Raw genomic sequence first — 16,609 nt, forward strand, 5'->3', positions numbered from 1 at the left:
GTGGGATTCAGCCAGTTTGCACCACTTCGGCGGAACCAGAAGCTAATTTTCTATTGCCCAGATCCAGAATAAACTTCTGGACGTGGCATCTGCACAGAGAACTGGTTGTTCACATATTTGAATCCCACCACTGGTTTAAGGGCTGTATAAGGAACTTTCCCTCAGGACTCTCCTTGAGTCTTGTTTCTATAGCATCCTCTAGCCCAAGAAATGAATTTAATAAAACAAACTTAGTTAATCGTTGTTTTTATGTTTTTGTATTGTTTCTTGTTTAAACGTTTTTAACAAATTGTAAAGTGTCCAGAGTTGTTGGGAGTCAAGTGGCATATAAATGTAATTATTATGGTTGTTCACACAGACAGCCAAAGTGAATTTGACATTTTTATCCACGTATTGATTCTTCTCAAGGATCTGGGGTCGTCAGATGTTGTTCAATGGCGTTAAAAGTATCATGGATGTAATTGAGCCAATAAAAGCACTTTTTTCAGCTGACTAATTGTGATTTTGTTGATGCTGATGGTGTTCAAATGGTACTCCAGATATTTTAGGATTGTACAGAACACGCCTATTATCATCATCTTCTCATTAGACTTGATTTGTAATTATGGTTGGTCACACAGTCAACCAGATGTTTAGACTGGGTTTAGCCATTTTATCTACCTTATCGAGCCCTTCCAAGGACCTGGGATAAGCAGATGTTGTTTGATGGTGTTATTATTATTATTATTCATTATAGTTTGTCACACAGTCAGCCAGATGTTCAGACTGCATTTGGCATTTTTACCCACCTATCCTCCCCAAGGACCTGGGATATGCAAGTGTTGATGTTTTATGGTGTTAGAAGTATTGTTAATAATTAATAATTATTATGATGATTGTTATTATTAATTGGGAGCTGAATATAATTTTTTTAAACACACTTTCTGATGAGATTGATTATAGGCCGTTCAGGCTATTGAAGTTTAATTGCTAGGAATGCAGTTGTTCATTATGTATATTGATGTTTTAAAAAGGGATATATTGGGCACAACTTTAAAATCAGTTTCTCAAATGTAGAAATGTCCCTCTCTAGATCATTTCCATAAGTTGTTTTTGATTCTTTTGGACTCTTCAGTGGTAGAAAACAATTACTGAGGAAAATGAATTAAAGTTTTAATCCCTTGCTTATTTTTGATTTAGGCTGCAAAAAGTTGGTAAGTGTTTTATAATGTAAATATTTATTTTCCACTAAATAGACAAGAGCTTATAACCATATAAAAGAGTTTAACAGAATTCAATGAATCATGTATAAACACAAAGTTAAACCTGAAGTTTAAAGTGGTTCTTAATCAAGATTAAGCAGTATTCCATTGTATTGGGATGGGGGAGGGTTGCTAGCTGAAAACTCCATCAAATTGAATTTAACCCTCTGGCCAGTAGGAGTGGATGCAGAAATATTCCTTTCATTTTCTTTTAAAATGAAGGATGAAAGAAGAACTGAGACTTGAAGGTGAGTTACAGTTTATAGCAGGGATGTCCAACCTTGACAATTTTAAGACCTGTGGACTTCAGCTCCCAGAATTCCTCAACCAGCCATGCTGGCTGGGAAATTCTGGAAGGTGAAGTCCACAAATCCTAAAATTGCCAAGGTTGGACACCCCTGATTTATAGGTATACCTAGCTGAATATGGCTGATTGAAAGCAGTATCCAACCTGATTAATAGTTTGATGAGAGACCATTAAGGAATATAAGTGCTGTAGGCTATACTGTAAAATGAACATTCTAAAAGACAACAGCAACCATTTCTACAAGATGTCAAGAAGATTACCTAGATCAGAGGTCTTCAAACTTGGTTCTTTTATGACTTGTGGACTTCAGCTCCAGAATTCCTCAGGCAGTGTGCCATGATCACTTTTTTTTAACATCTTCCCTTTTGAAAATGTAATGTCTAGCCTTTCTATTTTCTCCTCTGTTTTAGTATTTGGCAACTAACTTGGGTTTGGATGCAATTGGATTTGGATACTTGCAAACATTCTTTGGTATTCTTCAGCTTCTGGGTGGCCCCATCTTTGGAAGGTAACTTTAAAGGATTGTTCTTCTGAGCTCTTGTGCAATGGCAGAATTGTCCTAAATTAATAGTGTCATGTTTAACTTAGGAAAATAATTCAGATTTAGTATCCAATTTCAATTACACATGCAGGATAAAACAGAAAAGGAAAAAATCTAAAGTATACCCTCCATTGTGTATTAACTACTTAGGGATCTGATAAGAACAAAACTGTTTTCCTTTCAACCTTAGTGTGTTCAGACTACAAGCTCACAGATTTTTCCAAGGAGCATTGCCGAGAATTCTGGGAACTGAAGCCCATGCAATTTTCTCTAAGCTTGGGGAACCCAGGTGTAATGCTACTGCTGCTGATAACATCAGTTGATTGGAAAGACTATATAGGGAGACTTTGCTTGAGAAGGCAGTTTAGTAATCTGTGTTATTTGCTAAAATTTTCAGGATCACATACGTTTAGAATGATTCTGAGCATCTATTTTTGATTAGTACTAATCAGTCCTAATGAATATTTTCCAATATTCAGATGGATGGATGGATGGATGGATGGATGGATGGATAGATAGATAGATAGATAGATAGATAGATAGATAGATAGATAGATAGATAGACAGACAGACAGACAGACAGATAGATAGATGCAGGCACACAGACAGACAGAAAGAGAGACAGGGATAGTCTTTAACTTATGACTACAATTGGACCAGAATTTCACTCATTAAGTGAATCGCACCTGATTTTATGACTTTTTTTGCCACAGTTGTTAAGTGGGCTGTACAGCTGTTAAGCAAATCCAGTTTCCTCTATTAACTATGCTGGAAGCCAGCTGGGAAGGTCACATAGCAATCACATGACCCTGGGACACTACAACCATCGTAAATACATACCAAATTTTGAACACACAACTGTGGGGGTGCTGCAATGGCTGTAAGTACAAGGACTGACCGTAAATCACTTTTTTCAATACTATTGTAACTTCGAATAGTCACTAAACAAATGGTTTTAAGTTGAGGACAAACTGTAGTTAGATAGGTTTGTGTTCCGGTTATTTGACGATCAGGTTGATGGTTTCCAATATGACGGGTTCTGCTTTTCTAACTGAGGTTCAGTCAGTGTTCTAAATATGCTGCATTCTTCTTCCAGGTTTGCTGACCAGTTTGGAACTAGAGCTGCCTTGACCCTTTCATATTTGGCTGGATCCCTGTGCTTCTTGCTCCTCTCTGTCTCCATCAGCGTCCCCCTGCTCTTTCTATCCAGGGTTCCAGGCACCTTCATTCATGGATTACCAGGTAATGTTACAAGATATACAAATCCAGGAGACAATTGACTCCAGTTACCTTGGTTATTAATTGAGCCTGCAGCCCTTCAGAAGTGGACATGGAAAGAGAGCTTGTAGTTCAATAAAAGCTCGCAATTTTCCACTGTCTTCACAGGTGCACAGATGGTTATAACAGATTTGACAACTCCGGCCAAACGTGCTGATGCTTTAGGAAAGCTTGGACTTTGTTTTGGAATAGGAGTAATTCTTGGACCATCCCTGGGCGGTATTTTAACCACAAAGTTTGGGTGAGTAGTCTAATGGCCATATAAGTAGTTGTGCTTGGAAGGTAGCCATATTCCAGCTATGAAGTTGGATCATTCTTGATCTATTAAGAAATGCCTTACTCTGTGCCAAGATATCAGTAAATAATGTAAAACTGGGTGGAAAAATATAAAGGAAAAGATTGCTCTGTGTTGAGAAGGAATAAAGTTCTGCTTAGTAGATCCTCCCTCCTCCGCCAAATTGTTGTTTGTTTTTTCTTCTGTTTTACTGTATCTGATTCTCAGAGACTGCCTCAGCAAGTCCCTGCAGTTTTCTTGACAAGATTTTTCAGAAGTGGCTTGACATTGCCCCTTTCTAGGGCTGAAAGTGATTAGCCCAGTGTCACTCAACTGGCTGTGTGAGTAAGGTGGGAGCAAAGCCCACAGGCTCCCAGTTTGTTAAGCCTGATGACTTAACCACTACATCAGACTGGCTCTCTGTAATTTTTAATCCTCTTTCCATTTGCTGGAAAAGAAAATGATTCTGAAATGAAGACCAATTCTAGTTTCTGGATAGATAAAATTCTCATGGGGGAAATGTGGAATTTTTGCATTTGCCCTAGTTACCAGCAGTGTTCCAATATCTTGGGGGCTGCCACAAAGAAGAGGAAATCAAGCTATTCTCCAAAGCGCCTGAAGGCAGGACAAGAAGCAACGGGTGGAAACTAACCAAAGAGAGAAGCAACCTAGAACTAAGGAGAAATTTTCTGAGAGTTAGAACAATTAATAGTGGAATGACCTGCCTCCAGGAGCTGTGAATGCTCCAACACTGGAAGTTTTTAAGAAGAGACTGGACAACCATTTGTCTGAAATGATATAGGGTTTCCTGCCTGAGCAGGAGGTTGGATTAGATGACCTCCAAGGTCCTTTCCAAATTATTATTATTATCGATCATCGAACAGTCAGCCAGATGTTCAGACTGGATTTGGCATTTTTGTCTACCTATCGAGTCCTTACCAAGGATCTGGGATAGGCAGATGTGGATGTTTGATGGTATTACAGATATCGTCACAGGATGGAAGCAGTTCCTAGTAAGGCCGCCTTTTGCAATTGACTAATGGTGAATTTGTCAATGCCAATGGTGTTCAAGTGGAGCACCAGTTGTTTTGGGATTGCACCCAAGACGTCTTTTACTATTGTTACTACCCTTGCTTGCCTTTGCCACAGTCTTTCTATTTCTATTTGTAGGTCTTTGTATTTTGTTATTTTCTCCAGTTCTTTCTTGTCTATTCTGCTGTCTCCAGGCACTGTCATGTCCACTATCCAGACTTTTTGTCTTTCTTATTGATAATTATTAAGTCCGGGGTGTTATGTTGCAAGTGCTTGTCTGTTTAAATTCTGAAGTCCCAGAGCAGTTTAACTTTATCATTTTCTATGACTTTCTCTATTTTATGATCCCACCAGTTCTTGCCTACAGGCAAATGATATTTCTTGCAGATCTTCCAATGCACCATTGTTGCTACTTTGTCATGCCGTTGCTTGTAGTCAGTCTGTGCGATCTTCTTGCAACAGCTTGCCAGGTGGTCCACTGTTTCTTCAGTTTGTTTGCATAGGCAGCACTTACTGTCTGTTGTTGTCTTCTCAATTTTGACTTTGTATGCATTTGTCCTTAAGGCTTGGTCTTGTGCACCCAGAATTAGTCCCTCGGTCTCTTTCTTCAACTTTCCTGCTCTTAGCCATTGCCAGATCTTGTTATTATCTGCTTTCCCAGCTATTTTTTTAATGTACTGGCCATGTAGTGCTTTGTCTTCCCATGCCTCTATTCTGTTCTTCATTGTAGGCCAGTTTGATCTCTCCAGTAGTCAGTAAGCCTTCCTGATATACTAATTTCAGTGCATCTTCATCACTGTCCTTCAGATATTCTTCCAAAGCAATTTTTTTCTTCTTCAACCATCTGATGTATTTGCAGCATTCCACATCCACCTATTTGCCTTGGTAGATGGAGTCTGTCAATGTCACTGCGTGGATGAAGGGCATGATTCATTGTCATTATTTTTCTGGTCTTCTTATCCATTGCTTTTAGGTCTGCTTGAGTCCAGTCCATTATTCTAGCTGTGTATCTAATGACTGGAATTGCCCAGGTGTTGATTGCCTTCACGGTATTTCCTCCATTGAGTTTGGACTTTAAGATCTTTTTCACTCTTTTGATGTATTCACCTCTAATCTTTTTCTTGACTTCAGTGTGCTTGATGTTGTCAGCTTGAAGGATACCCAAGTATTTATAGTAATGTTCCTCATCCAGACTCTTAATGCTATTTTCATGAGGCATCTTGATTCCTTCAGTTTTCATTATTTTTCCTTGTTTGACAGTAAGTGTGGCACATTTGTCCAAGCCAAACTCCATTGCCATATCTTCACTATATATACAGACAGTGTTGAGCAGCAATTCTATTTCAGATGATGTTTTTCCATATAGCTTCAGATCATCCATTTAAAGGAGGTGGGATAGTCTGGCAGATGTTTTTGATGTTTGATAGCCATGTCCTGAGTTATTCACTTCTATTGCGATGCCCCCCCTCCCCTCCCCTTCGGTTCTATTTGAAAGGACTTCAGGCGGCACAATCTTGTCCGAGACACCTAACCAGAATACATCACCCCTCCCCCTGATTACATGTTTCAAAACTTCCCCTGGCCACCCTTTTGTCTTGTTAAGTCCATTGTGAGAAAAGGGGAGATAACGTCAGTTTTTAACTCACATTGCAGTGGATACAGATGCAATAAACAAAACAAAAGGTTATCCAAAGCAATAAACAAAGCAAATAGAGGAAGCAATAACCCCAGGCACATCCCCTTCTCCCCTCTGGAGAGATAGAATAGGAATGGATTCTGACAACCGTTTTATTTTTAAACTTCTGTGTTGCTCACAAATCCACCCTTTTCTGTTTTTACACTAATTTAAAAATAAAAATATTGTTTTTCAAATGGTTTTAAACTTTCCCGGATCTCCTCGGCATTCTCGAAATCAATTATTGTAGTATGCTGAGTTATCTTGTTTAACATCATCATTTGCTTGTCACTTTTGTTAATGGCATTTACCATTCTCTCCACAGTATTTTGCACAAATACTTCATATTATAGGGATCAAGCAGGGTAAGCACATTAATCCTACAAGTATCACTACTAACATGAATAAAGCTTGTTTCCGATTCCTAAAAATTCCTCCCAGGAATCCTTCATCATCAAGTATTCCAGTCCAGGTTTGGACTGGTATATGGGCTATTTTTCTTATTTTATTCGTTATTTCTGTCAACGCTGCAAATACTGTATATTCTTGCTTTGACAATATGCAGAACTGTCTGGTATTTTTAGAGTTAATGTAGAGCATAAGAGAGAGGAAGGAAACCTTTGACCTTCACACTAATTGGATAACGGTGATATATGACAGCTAATTTAGGGAGGGAACATGCTGATAATTTAACTGCTCAGAGGAAGAGAACTTAGATCTTAGCATAGACTTCGTTATGCCTGTGCCGACATTTTGAAGCAATAAAAGACTTTTAGGGAAATCAATGCCTGGAAGTTCTTTGAAGTGTTTCATTAGCCGGAACCATAACAACATGCTAAGATCTAAATTCTCTTCCTCTGAGCAGTTAAATTATCAGCATTCAATAGCCTTCCTTTCATCATCTATTTGCAGACAACAGTTGGTGAAATTAAATAATAATAATAATAATAATAATAATAATAATAATAATAATAATAATAATAATAATCCCCCAGTGAGGCACTACCTTGACGTGGTTGTGGGGCTTGTGTACTCTGAGGAAGATGAGAGCTATGCCAGAGGTTCAACCATACTGGACAGGTCTCATCAGAGGAGTCAGACAAAGAGTGTCTCTCCCATAAAAAATATGGTGAGACGTAAATTTCAGAATGCCATACCGGCTCGGACGTCGCCCGGGTTAACAAGGTCCGCACTAGATATTGGAGTTCCTGGATATCTGGTGAAAAATGGGTTACAGGACTCAGGACTGTTGGCTGAGCAACCAGGGCCAGCAGCTGCAGAACTACTGGAAGAAAAGGTGTTTACCCGTCGCAGATACACAGTGATGGAAAACAAAGAAATAATGATCTGTTACTACAGATCAAGTCCAACAAGAAGAGGATATCTAAAACGAATGCACCAGTTCTGGAAAGAACAACATCCAGAATCAGAAATAACAGAACAGAGACTAGCAGATCAACGCCGATTTATAACACGAAATAAAGTATTCACAGAAACAGAATTGGACGAACTGCAAAGGTTTACCCAGGGCAAAGAAACCAAAGCCTTACCAGAAGTAATTCAGAATGTAGAGGCAAACCAGGGGGAGTTGGCAGTGAAGGAATCTAGCAGAGATATACAACTGTTCTCATTTGGAAATCAGGCACCTCTACCTCAGGAAGAACAAAACCCTCTAACTAAAGAAATAAAAGAATTGAAACAAAGAATAACTGAGCATCTAGAACAGCACAAAAACAACAGAATAAGGCTACCTGCATTGAAGCTTGTTCCAAAGAAACAGCTAGCACAAGCATTAAAAGATGCAAATACTGCAATATCAAGTATAAGCACCAATTCACTGCAAGAAACAAACCAACTAATGTACAGCACAGCTGCAGTTATAACAGAATACCTGGGATGCAAAATCAACAAAGAAGAAAAACAAACAAACAGTGCACCAGAAAAATGGAAGGTTAGACTAGAAAATAAGATCAGCAAGTTAAGATCACATGCAAGCAAGCTAGAACAGATGAAAGAAAAGAAGCTGAAGAACAAGAAGACCAAAGAATACCTAATCAAGAAATACCACTTAGAAACAAGGAAGATCAAGGAAGCACTGGAAATAATAAAGCAACAAATAACAGCTATAGCCAGGAAAATCAGTAGATATGAAGCTCGAATTGCAAACTATAGGCAGAACCTCCAATTTCAATCCAATCAGAAACGTTTCTACCAATCCATCAATGGAGAAACTGCAAGGAATCAGTCAGTACCTGACAAGGAAGAAACAGTGCAGTTCTGGAAGCAGATATGGGATAACCCAAAGAAATACAACAAGGATGCGGCTTGGTTAAAAGAGGTGGATGCAAATAAAACAGAAGTTGAAATGAAAGAACTAGTAATAACAACAAAAATGGTAGAAAAAAGAGCAAAGAAAATCAAAAATTGGTCAGCACCAGGTGAAGATGAACTGCATGGGTTTTGGTTGAAACATCTAACTGTTATACACCCACTCATTGCCAAGCAGTTCAACAATATACTACAAGGAGGAGAAATTGAAAAGTGGCTAACAACTGGGAAAACCTACCTAATAATGAAAAATCCAGCAAAAGGGGCAACACCAGGTAACTACAGGCCAATTACCTGCTTACCAACAACTTTCAAATTACTAACTGGTGTAGTAGCTGATGCAGTGCAACAGCATCTAGTTGAAAACAATCTCTTTCCACCTGAGCAGAAAGGAAACCGCCCCAACAGCAGAGGAACAAAAGATCAACTCCTAATAGACAAAATGATCTTGGAAAACTGCAAGAGAAGGAAGACCAACCTGAATGTGCATGGATTGACTACAAAAAGGCATTTGACTCTCTGCCACATGATTGGATAATAAAGTGCCTAGAAATAACAGGAGTCAGTAGAAACATCAGAAAATTTGTGCAAAGATCGATGGCACAATGGAAGACACAACTGCAGATCAATGGTGAGAGGCTGGGAGAGGTTAATATCAAGAGAGGAATATTTCAAGGAGATTCATTATCACCATTACTATTTGTTATTGCACTGTTTCCTCTGTCAACAATACTGAATAACTCAGGACATGGCTATCAAACATCAAAAACATCTGCCAGACTATCCCACCTCCTTTATATGGATGATCTGAAGCTGTATGGAAAAACATCATCTGAAATAGAATCGCTGCTCAACACTATCCGTATATATAGCCAAGATATTGTAATGGAGTTTGGCTTGGACAAATGTGCCACACTTACTATCAAACAAGGAAAAATAATGAAAACTGAAGGAATCAAGATGCCCCACGAAAATAACATTAAGAGTCTGGATGAGGAAGAGTACTACAAATACTTGGGTATCTTTCAAGCTGACAACATCAAGCACACAGAAGTCAAGAAAAAGATTAGAGGTGAATACATCAAGAGAGTGAAGAAGATCTTAAAATCCAAACTCAATGGAGGAAATACCATAAAGGCAATCAACACCTGGGCAATCCCAGTCATTAGGTACACAGCTGGAATAGTGGACTGGACTCAAGCAGAACTAAAAGCAATGGATAGGCAGACCAGAAAAATAATGACAATGAATCATGCCCTTCATCCACGCAGTGACATTGATAGACTTTATCTACCAAGGCAAATAGGTGGGCGTGGAATGCTACAAGTACATCAGATGGTTGAAGAAGAAAAAATGGCTTTGGAAGAATATCTGAAGAACAATGATGAAGATGCACTGAAATTAGTATATCAGGAAGGCTTACTAACTACTGGAGAGACCAAACTGGCCCTACAAGAAAGACCAAATGAAGAACAGAATAGAGGCATGGGAAGACAAAGCACTACATGGCCAATACATGAAAAAAAATAGCTGGGAAAGCAGATAATAATAAAACCTGGCAATGGCTAAGAGCAGGAAAATTGAAGAAAGAGACCGAGGGACTAATTCTGGCTGCACAAGACCAAGCCTTAAGGACAAATGCATACAAAGTCAAAATTGAGAAGACAGCAACAGACAGTAAGTGCCGCCTATGCAAAGAAGCTGAAGAAACAGTGGACCACTTGGTAAGCTGTTGCAAGAAGATTGCACAAACTGATTACAAGCAGCGGCATGACAAAGTAGCAACAATGGTGCATTGGAAGATCTGCAAAAAATATCATTTGCCTGTGAGCAAAAACTGGTGGGATCATAAAATAGAGAAAGTCATAGAAAATGATAAAATTAAACTGCTCTGGGACTTCAGAATTCAAACAGACAAGCACCTGCAACATAACACCCCAGACTTAACAATTGTCGATAAGAAAGACAAAAAAGTCTGGATAGTGGACGTGGCAGTGCCTGGAGATAGCAGAATAGAAGAGAAAGAACTGGAGAAGATAACAAAATACAAAGACCTACAAATAGAAATAGAAAGACTGTGGCAAAAGCAAGCAAGGGTAGTACCAATAGTCATAGGCTCCTTGGGTGCAATCCCAAAACAACTGGAGCACCACTTGAACACCATTGGCATTGACAAATTCGCTATTAGTCAATTGCAAAAGGCGGCCTTATTAGGAACTGCTTCCATCCTGCGACGATATCTGTAATACCATCAAACATCCACATCTGCCTATCCCAGGTCCTGGGTAAGGACTCGATAGGTAGACAAAATGCCAAATCCAGTCTGAACATCTGGCTGACTGTGCGATGATCGATAATAATAATAATAATATTAACAGGCCCCCAAATGGTAATTACTTCATAGATACATGCCAGTTGCCAAGCACCCAAATTTTAATCCCATGACCATGGAGTTGCTGTGACAGTCATAAGTGTAAGTTGTAAGTCATTTTTTTTCAATGCCATTTAACTTCAAATGGTCACTAAACTAAGGCTTGTAAGTCAAGGACTATCTGTAAAGGAATTCAGCACCCTAAGAAGCTAAAACACCGAAGGCCTGTTGGGCAAGGAAACAGAACATTTTGAAAACTGAAAGGCACTTTTGACAGTTTTCATTGTGATATAACACCTTCTAGAACCGTGTTTGTCAACCTTGGCAGACTAAAGATGTGTAGACTCCAATTCCCAGAATTCCACAGATTTTCAGGCTGCTTGAAATACACTGTTCTAAAGTGTTACAGTTTAGAACCATTTTACTTTGCCTCCAGGATACTGGATTTTAATTCCTATCACCTGTCTTCAGAATTTTGGCTAAGGGTGTAAGCCAAAGCAACTGGAGCAGACTAGATGAAGAAATGTTGCATTTAGTAGTGAAATCATGTTTTCTTCTAAACAATGACTTGTAAATTGGGGGGCAGGAATGGTGAGTTATGTTGTGTTACATTTATGTACAAGATCTTGGAAAACAAGATAATAGGAGAGATGCAAGCGACCATACATATTGAAGGTCATTGCTAGGGAGTGGGTGAATTTAACTCTTTTTGTATTTACTCACTTGGTTTGATCATTTTTCACCTGTCTCTGCTTGCTATTTTCTCTTTTCCCTTGTCATTTCATGGCGTCTTATACGCAAACATATAATATGCACATATGTACAAGTGTGTCTGATGTATAGATTTATTGGAGAAGCAAAGTGGAAAATGTCCATAATAGATTTCAAGTAGAGTTAAGCTTAGATTACTGCATACTGCACAGGATTTTATCAATAAAGGAGAATATTTGTAGTTCAGGGTTGAAATGAGTTGAATTGGAATGAACTAACACTGATGATGTTACCTAGTTTGAGTAATGAAACATCTGCAAGAAAACAACCAAGTTCAGAGACCACCAAAGACCCCTCTCAGGATTTTATCCCCGTTTATTATTTTTTGCTATCTATCCAGCTGGAGAAGTCCTCTTCCTTCTGAGCTCGGCTAATGGGAAGCACTAACCAGCCTTGGCTGATTTTGAAAAAGCTATGTAGGATCAATATAAAATGATAATCAGATGAAGATAACCAAGAAATATAGTGAACTGGACTGAAAAGTCAAGAATACATCTTGAGGGAGTGCTGTGGGAAACCAATTCTGCACGTTGCCAAAAATGGTACAAGGACGTGTCCATGAAATCAACACCAGAAGATTTTGCCTTCGCCTTTTTATTAGCTGCCAGTATGGAGAGCAATTCTTAGTAGAATATGAGAAGTGCAGGTCCCAGGATCTATTCTTCTGGGAGGATTAGAAATATGATAAGAGATTAATCCCAGCAGGCTTTAAAATGACAAAGCAGCGATGAATTGCTCAAGTATTTGTCTTGTGTGTGCCAGATCAGTGAATTTAAACATTTTAGAAATTGCTCCAGAGCAGCCCTAGTTTAGAAGAAGGTTAAGAAATCAAAGTCCATGATGAATGTTAAGTCTCCTCCCACCCTGTCCAACAAGGGCTATATTTACCCTCCACTCTTATTCTTTTTCCTTCTTTTTTTCTCACTAAATATGTTATTCACTAAGATTGTTTTGTGCAACATACTTAGATTTAAAATGCAGATTAATCTTCTGAGTAGGTGACCATTCTGCTATGTTTTGAGTCAGAAAACTGTATTTAGCCAGTTGAAAAAAATACGTATTTTGTCTTTTTGCAAACCTGAAAACCAGAAATTCTATTTCTACATCAAGTAGCAATCATAGAAGGAGGCAGGTAGAGTACAGCTGTAAATTATTCAGATTGCCTGAAGCATAAAATCTAATTCATTTTACAGAGAAAGAGATGCTTCTGCATTTCGAGAAATCTTTCTCAATAACATCTTCTAAACGGATCATTCTCAAAAGCATCTACTAAATCTAAATAAAAGACAAAAACAGGGGCAAACCTGTACTATTTTATTCTATATCTCCGAAGGCACGCTATTATAATAATGTACACATTTGACCACTAGGTGGCACAGTTTTCCTCTCGATGTTTTTGTCCATTGACAGTAGCGTACTTACCATACATTCTGCCCTTGATTTAAACAGTTAACACTCCCTAATTTGTGCCTTAGGGAGAATGGAAAATATAGCACAACTATATCCCATTCCCACAAACGTGGGTGGATCCTAACAGGAAGTACCGGGGCTGTAGAGTAGGAAGCCGAAAACATCCTGAAAGAAGACATAACAATCCAATTCTGCATTTTGCCAAGAAAACTGCTTAGAAGTTTCCATGCAGTCACCAGGAGTTGAGTTCTTCTCTTTCGTGACAAGGGGGAAATTGTGTTGAGGATTGTCTGTTGGCATTTATCTGTTGGTAATGGCTTGCCAGAATATCCTGCTTAGAATAAAATGCTTTGAAGAAACATCTTATTTAGATCATAGTGTGGGGGCTTTGTGTGTTTGGATTGGGGTCAAAGAAAGTTAAAGTCAGCTATCACCTTCTAGTAGTTGAAATGGTTTTGTGGAGGTTACTGACCAGTGCTTACATCACATTTGAGGTTTTTAGCTGTTGATCAAACCATACAGTGATTTTTAATAGACTTTCTCAAAGTATTTACTTCAGAGTGAGTTAAGATCTACAACATTGTCCAAAAATGGAAACTTAAGAACTTTACTGTAAGCTCAAAATTAAATTTCCTAGTGACTTTTTAATCTTTTCTTCACAGAATTTACTTGCATACCTTTGATCATGTTCATTGAACATCAAACATCAATTTCAGTGTGTCCTGAACCTATAGAGTTCATGATTTCACAAGGAATTGACAGCTGTCTATGAAAAGTCAGAGCCTGCGTGTATTGGCCTGACTTCAATGCTCCACTGAAAATATAAATCACTTTTCTTCATCATAAATTAGAAATCCTTTTTTAATCCAGTACATTTATAGGGTATAGGTTGGAAAAAAAATGTTCTGATGAATCACTTCTAAGCTCCACAGTTTGAACCCTGCATGTTATCACTCTTCTCTATCTCTTCCAGTCACTAAAAATACATCACCCTTTCTAAAGCATTGATTAATATAGGCCTTCCTATTTGCTTCATTTTGTAGAAGGATCTATGAAATCTTTTTATTTAGCATATCTAGAAGCATAACTGATATGAAATCCTATATTTAGCTTTAGCATTTAGTTGTACAACTCCTTATCTTTTTTTTAGACACCACACAGAATTTCATCCATTTGGTTTGACAAAAAATATCTGTAGCTGGATAACAGTATGGAAAAAAATAAATTTACAATCAGATTGTGTTATTTTTTTTCAATATACACTAGGTGGTGCTAATGTGCTGGAAAAAGTTAAAGTCAGGGTGGTATATGTATGTATGTATGTGTATGTGTATATATATATATATATATATATATATATATATATATATATATATATATAGTTTTCTGAGGTTTTCGCGGGTATTTGTATGTAGGTCTTTGGTTGTTCGGGTTTTCTCCCGCGTAAAATTGGAAGTGTCTTGGCGACGTTTCGACGAAGTCCCATTCGTCATCTTCAGGAAGATGACGAATGTGACTTCGTCGAAACGTTGCCAAGACACTTCCAATTTTACGCGGGAGAAAACCCGAACAACCAAAGACCTATATATATATATATATATATATATATATATATATATGGATGGGTGAGAAGAGCACTCAGGATCAATTTGTTCTGATTACATGGTTCATAAACTTTTTATCATGCCATAATGAAGCAACTTGTAATGGGGCTTATGAAAATATGCATTACATGGTGTGGTTGTTTATTAGTTATTTCTAATTAACCTTCATTTTAAAATATAGAAAAGGAAATGTGAAGGATACTAACTTCTGGACTAGGAAAGGATGCAGGCTAAATTTGCTGGTTCGAATTATTTTAGCAATCTTTCCCTGGCTTCCGGTTACATAACAGGATTTCCACTTTCTTGCTGATCCCTTGAATAATAGAAATAAATTTTCCTATTGCCTTTTGACAATACTTGTTATACACACACAGGGAAGAGGCATGAATACAATGAGTATTGTAACTTGTAATTTGGTTCCAAAACTACCCTCTTTTGATGGATAACTACACCAAATCTTATAAATAGGGAATTAGAAGTAAAACTCACAATATCTAATTAGATCTATTCCAATTTGTATATACTACTTCAGGCTTCTTCCCCATAAGGAAACAGATGTCCTTCCAGATGTTGCTGCACCATTTCAGCAGCTCTAGCTGAAAGAGGGTGATGATTAAATTCAATTCATCTCTGGAGGATCACTTTCACTCAGCAGAGCTGAAAGGCTGCCTACCCATCCTTAAGCCATCAGAAAATGAAACTGACATGAATTTGCTATCCCTGTTGCCAATCCTGATTTGCTTTGGTAGCTTCTATAATAGCTTGCCACAAGATAGTTGTGTCCTAATTCGGGACAAAGTCATTGATTAAACCTTGTGGCTTCAGTGTCCTTCTTTCTCACATCACTAATTTAGCAAAACCATCCAACTATCTCAATAGTGCTATGATTGGCAGATGGTTTTGACATGTTTGGTCTAGCACATTCACCCATGATCAAAACGCAAGCCTGTTAAATAGCTAACTTTTGGAGTGGGAGCTGCCTGGTAACTTGAGAGTAGTTCTCTGGTTTTTCAAGGCAACTCCCTTAGCCCATAGTTCAGTTCTTTATCAGAAGGCTTTTTTGGGCAGAGAGTTTAGAGTTATTTTGAAAGAGAGCTAAACCCACACTCAAAACAAGGTAACAGACACCTCATGGAAGGCTGCTCCAAGCCTATCAAAACAGCCAGTTCTCCCATTTATCATATTATATTAAGGCAATTGCCTTAATCTTGTGTAATCTAAGGAAGAGAAGGACTGGGATGACTTCCAGTATTTGAGGGGATGTCACAGAGAAGAGCAGGTCAACCTGTTCTCCAGATCACTTGAGGGCAAGACAAGAAGTAATGGATGGAAACTTTTCAAGGAGAGAACCAACTTAAAACTAAGGAAAAACTTTCTGACAGTGAGAACAATTAATCAAGTGGAACGGCTTACCTCCAGAAGTTGTGGGTGCTCCATCACTGGAGGTTTTTAAAAAGAGATTGGATAACCATTTGTCTGACGTGATATAAAGTCTCCAGCTTGAACAGGGGGTTGGACTAGAAGACCTCCAAAGTTCCTTCCAACTCTGTATGCTGTATTCTGTAATGTTATTCCTGCCAGTTGGAGGACATTAGAACAAGTCCTCCATTTAGGACATCTGATAGCCTTAAATCAGCTTTTATTGCTGTTCCTCGTTGACAGGTGTAGACAGATCAATATAATTCATTATATTTTTCTAGCTGCAGATGCCTAGCTACATTGCGCAAATTGTGGAGTTGAATAGAAGTATAATTCATGGCTTCTCACCAAGAATTAT

At 38.2% G+C, this 16,609-nt stretch overlaps 1 protein-coding gene across 1 annotated transcript in view; it reads left to right on the forward strand.

The window, feature by feature from the left end:
• SLC22A18 (solute carrier family 22 member 18) overlaps positions 1-16,609 on the forward strand; it is an 82,620-nt gene that overhangs the window by 11,247 nt on the left and 54,764 nt on the right. The window contains exons 5-7 of the mRNA XM_039350812.1: positions 1,959-2,056; positions 3,186-3,331; positions 3,476-3,608. Of these exons, the coding sequence (XP_039206746.1) occupies positions 1,959-2,056; positions 3,186-3,331; positions 3,476-3,608 (377 nt within the window). The remainder of the gene's footprint in view (positions 1-1,958; positions 2,057-3,185; positions 3,332-3,475; positions 3,609-16,609) is intronic.

Source organism: Crotalus tigris, unplaced genomic scaffold, assembly GCF_016545835.1.
Source record: "Crotalus tigris isolate CLP2741 ecotype Arizona unplaced genomic scaffold, ASM1654583v1 scf7180000018354.2857554, whole genome shotgun sequence".
Classification (NCBI taxonomy): Eukaryota; Metazoa; Chordata; class Lepidosauria; order Squamata; family Viperidae; genus Crotalus; species Crotalus tigris.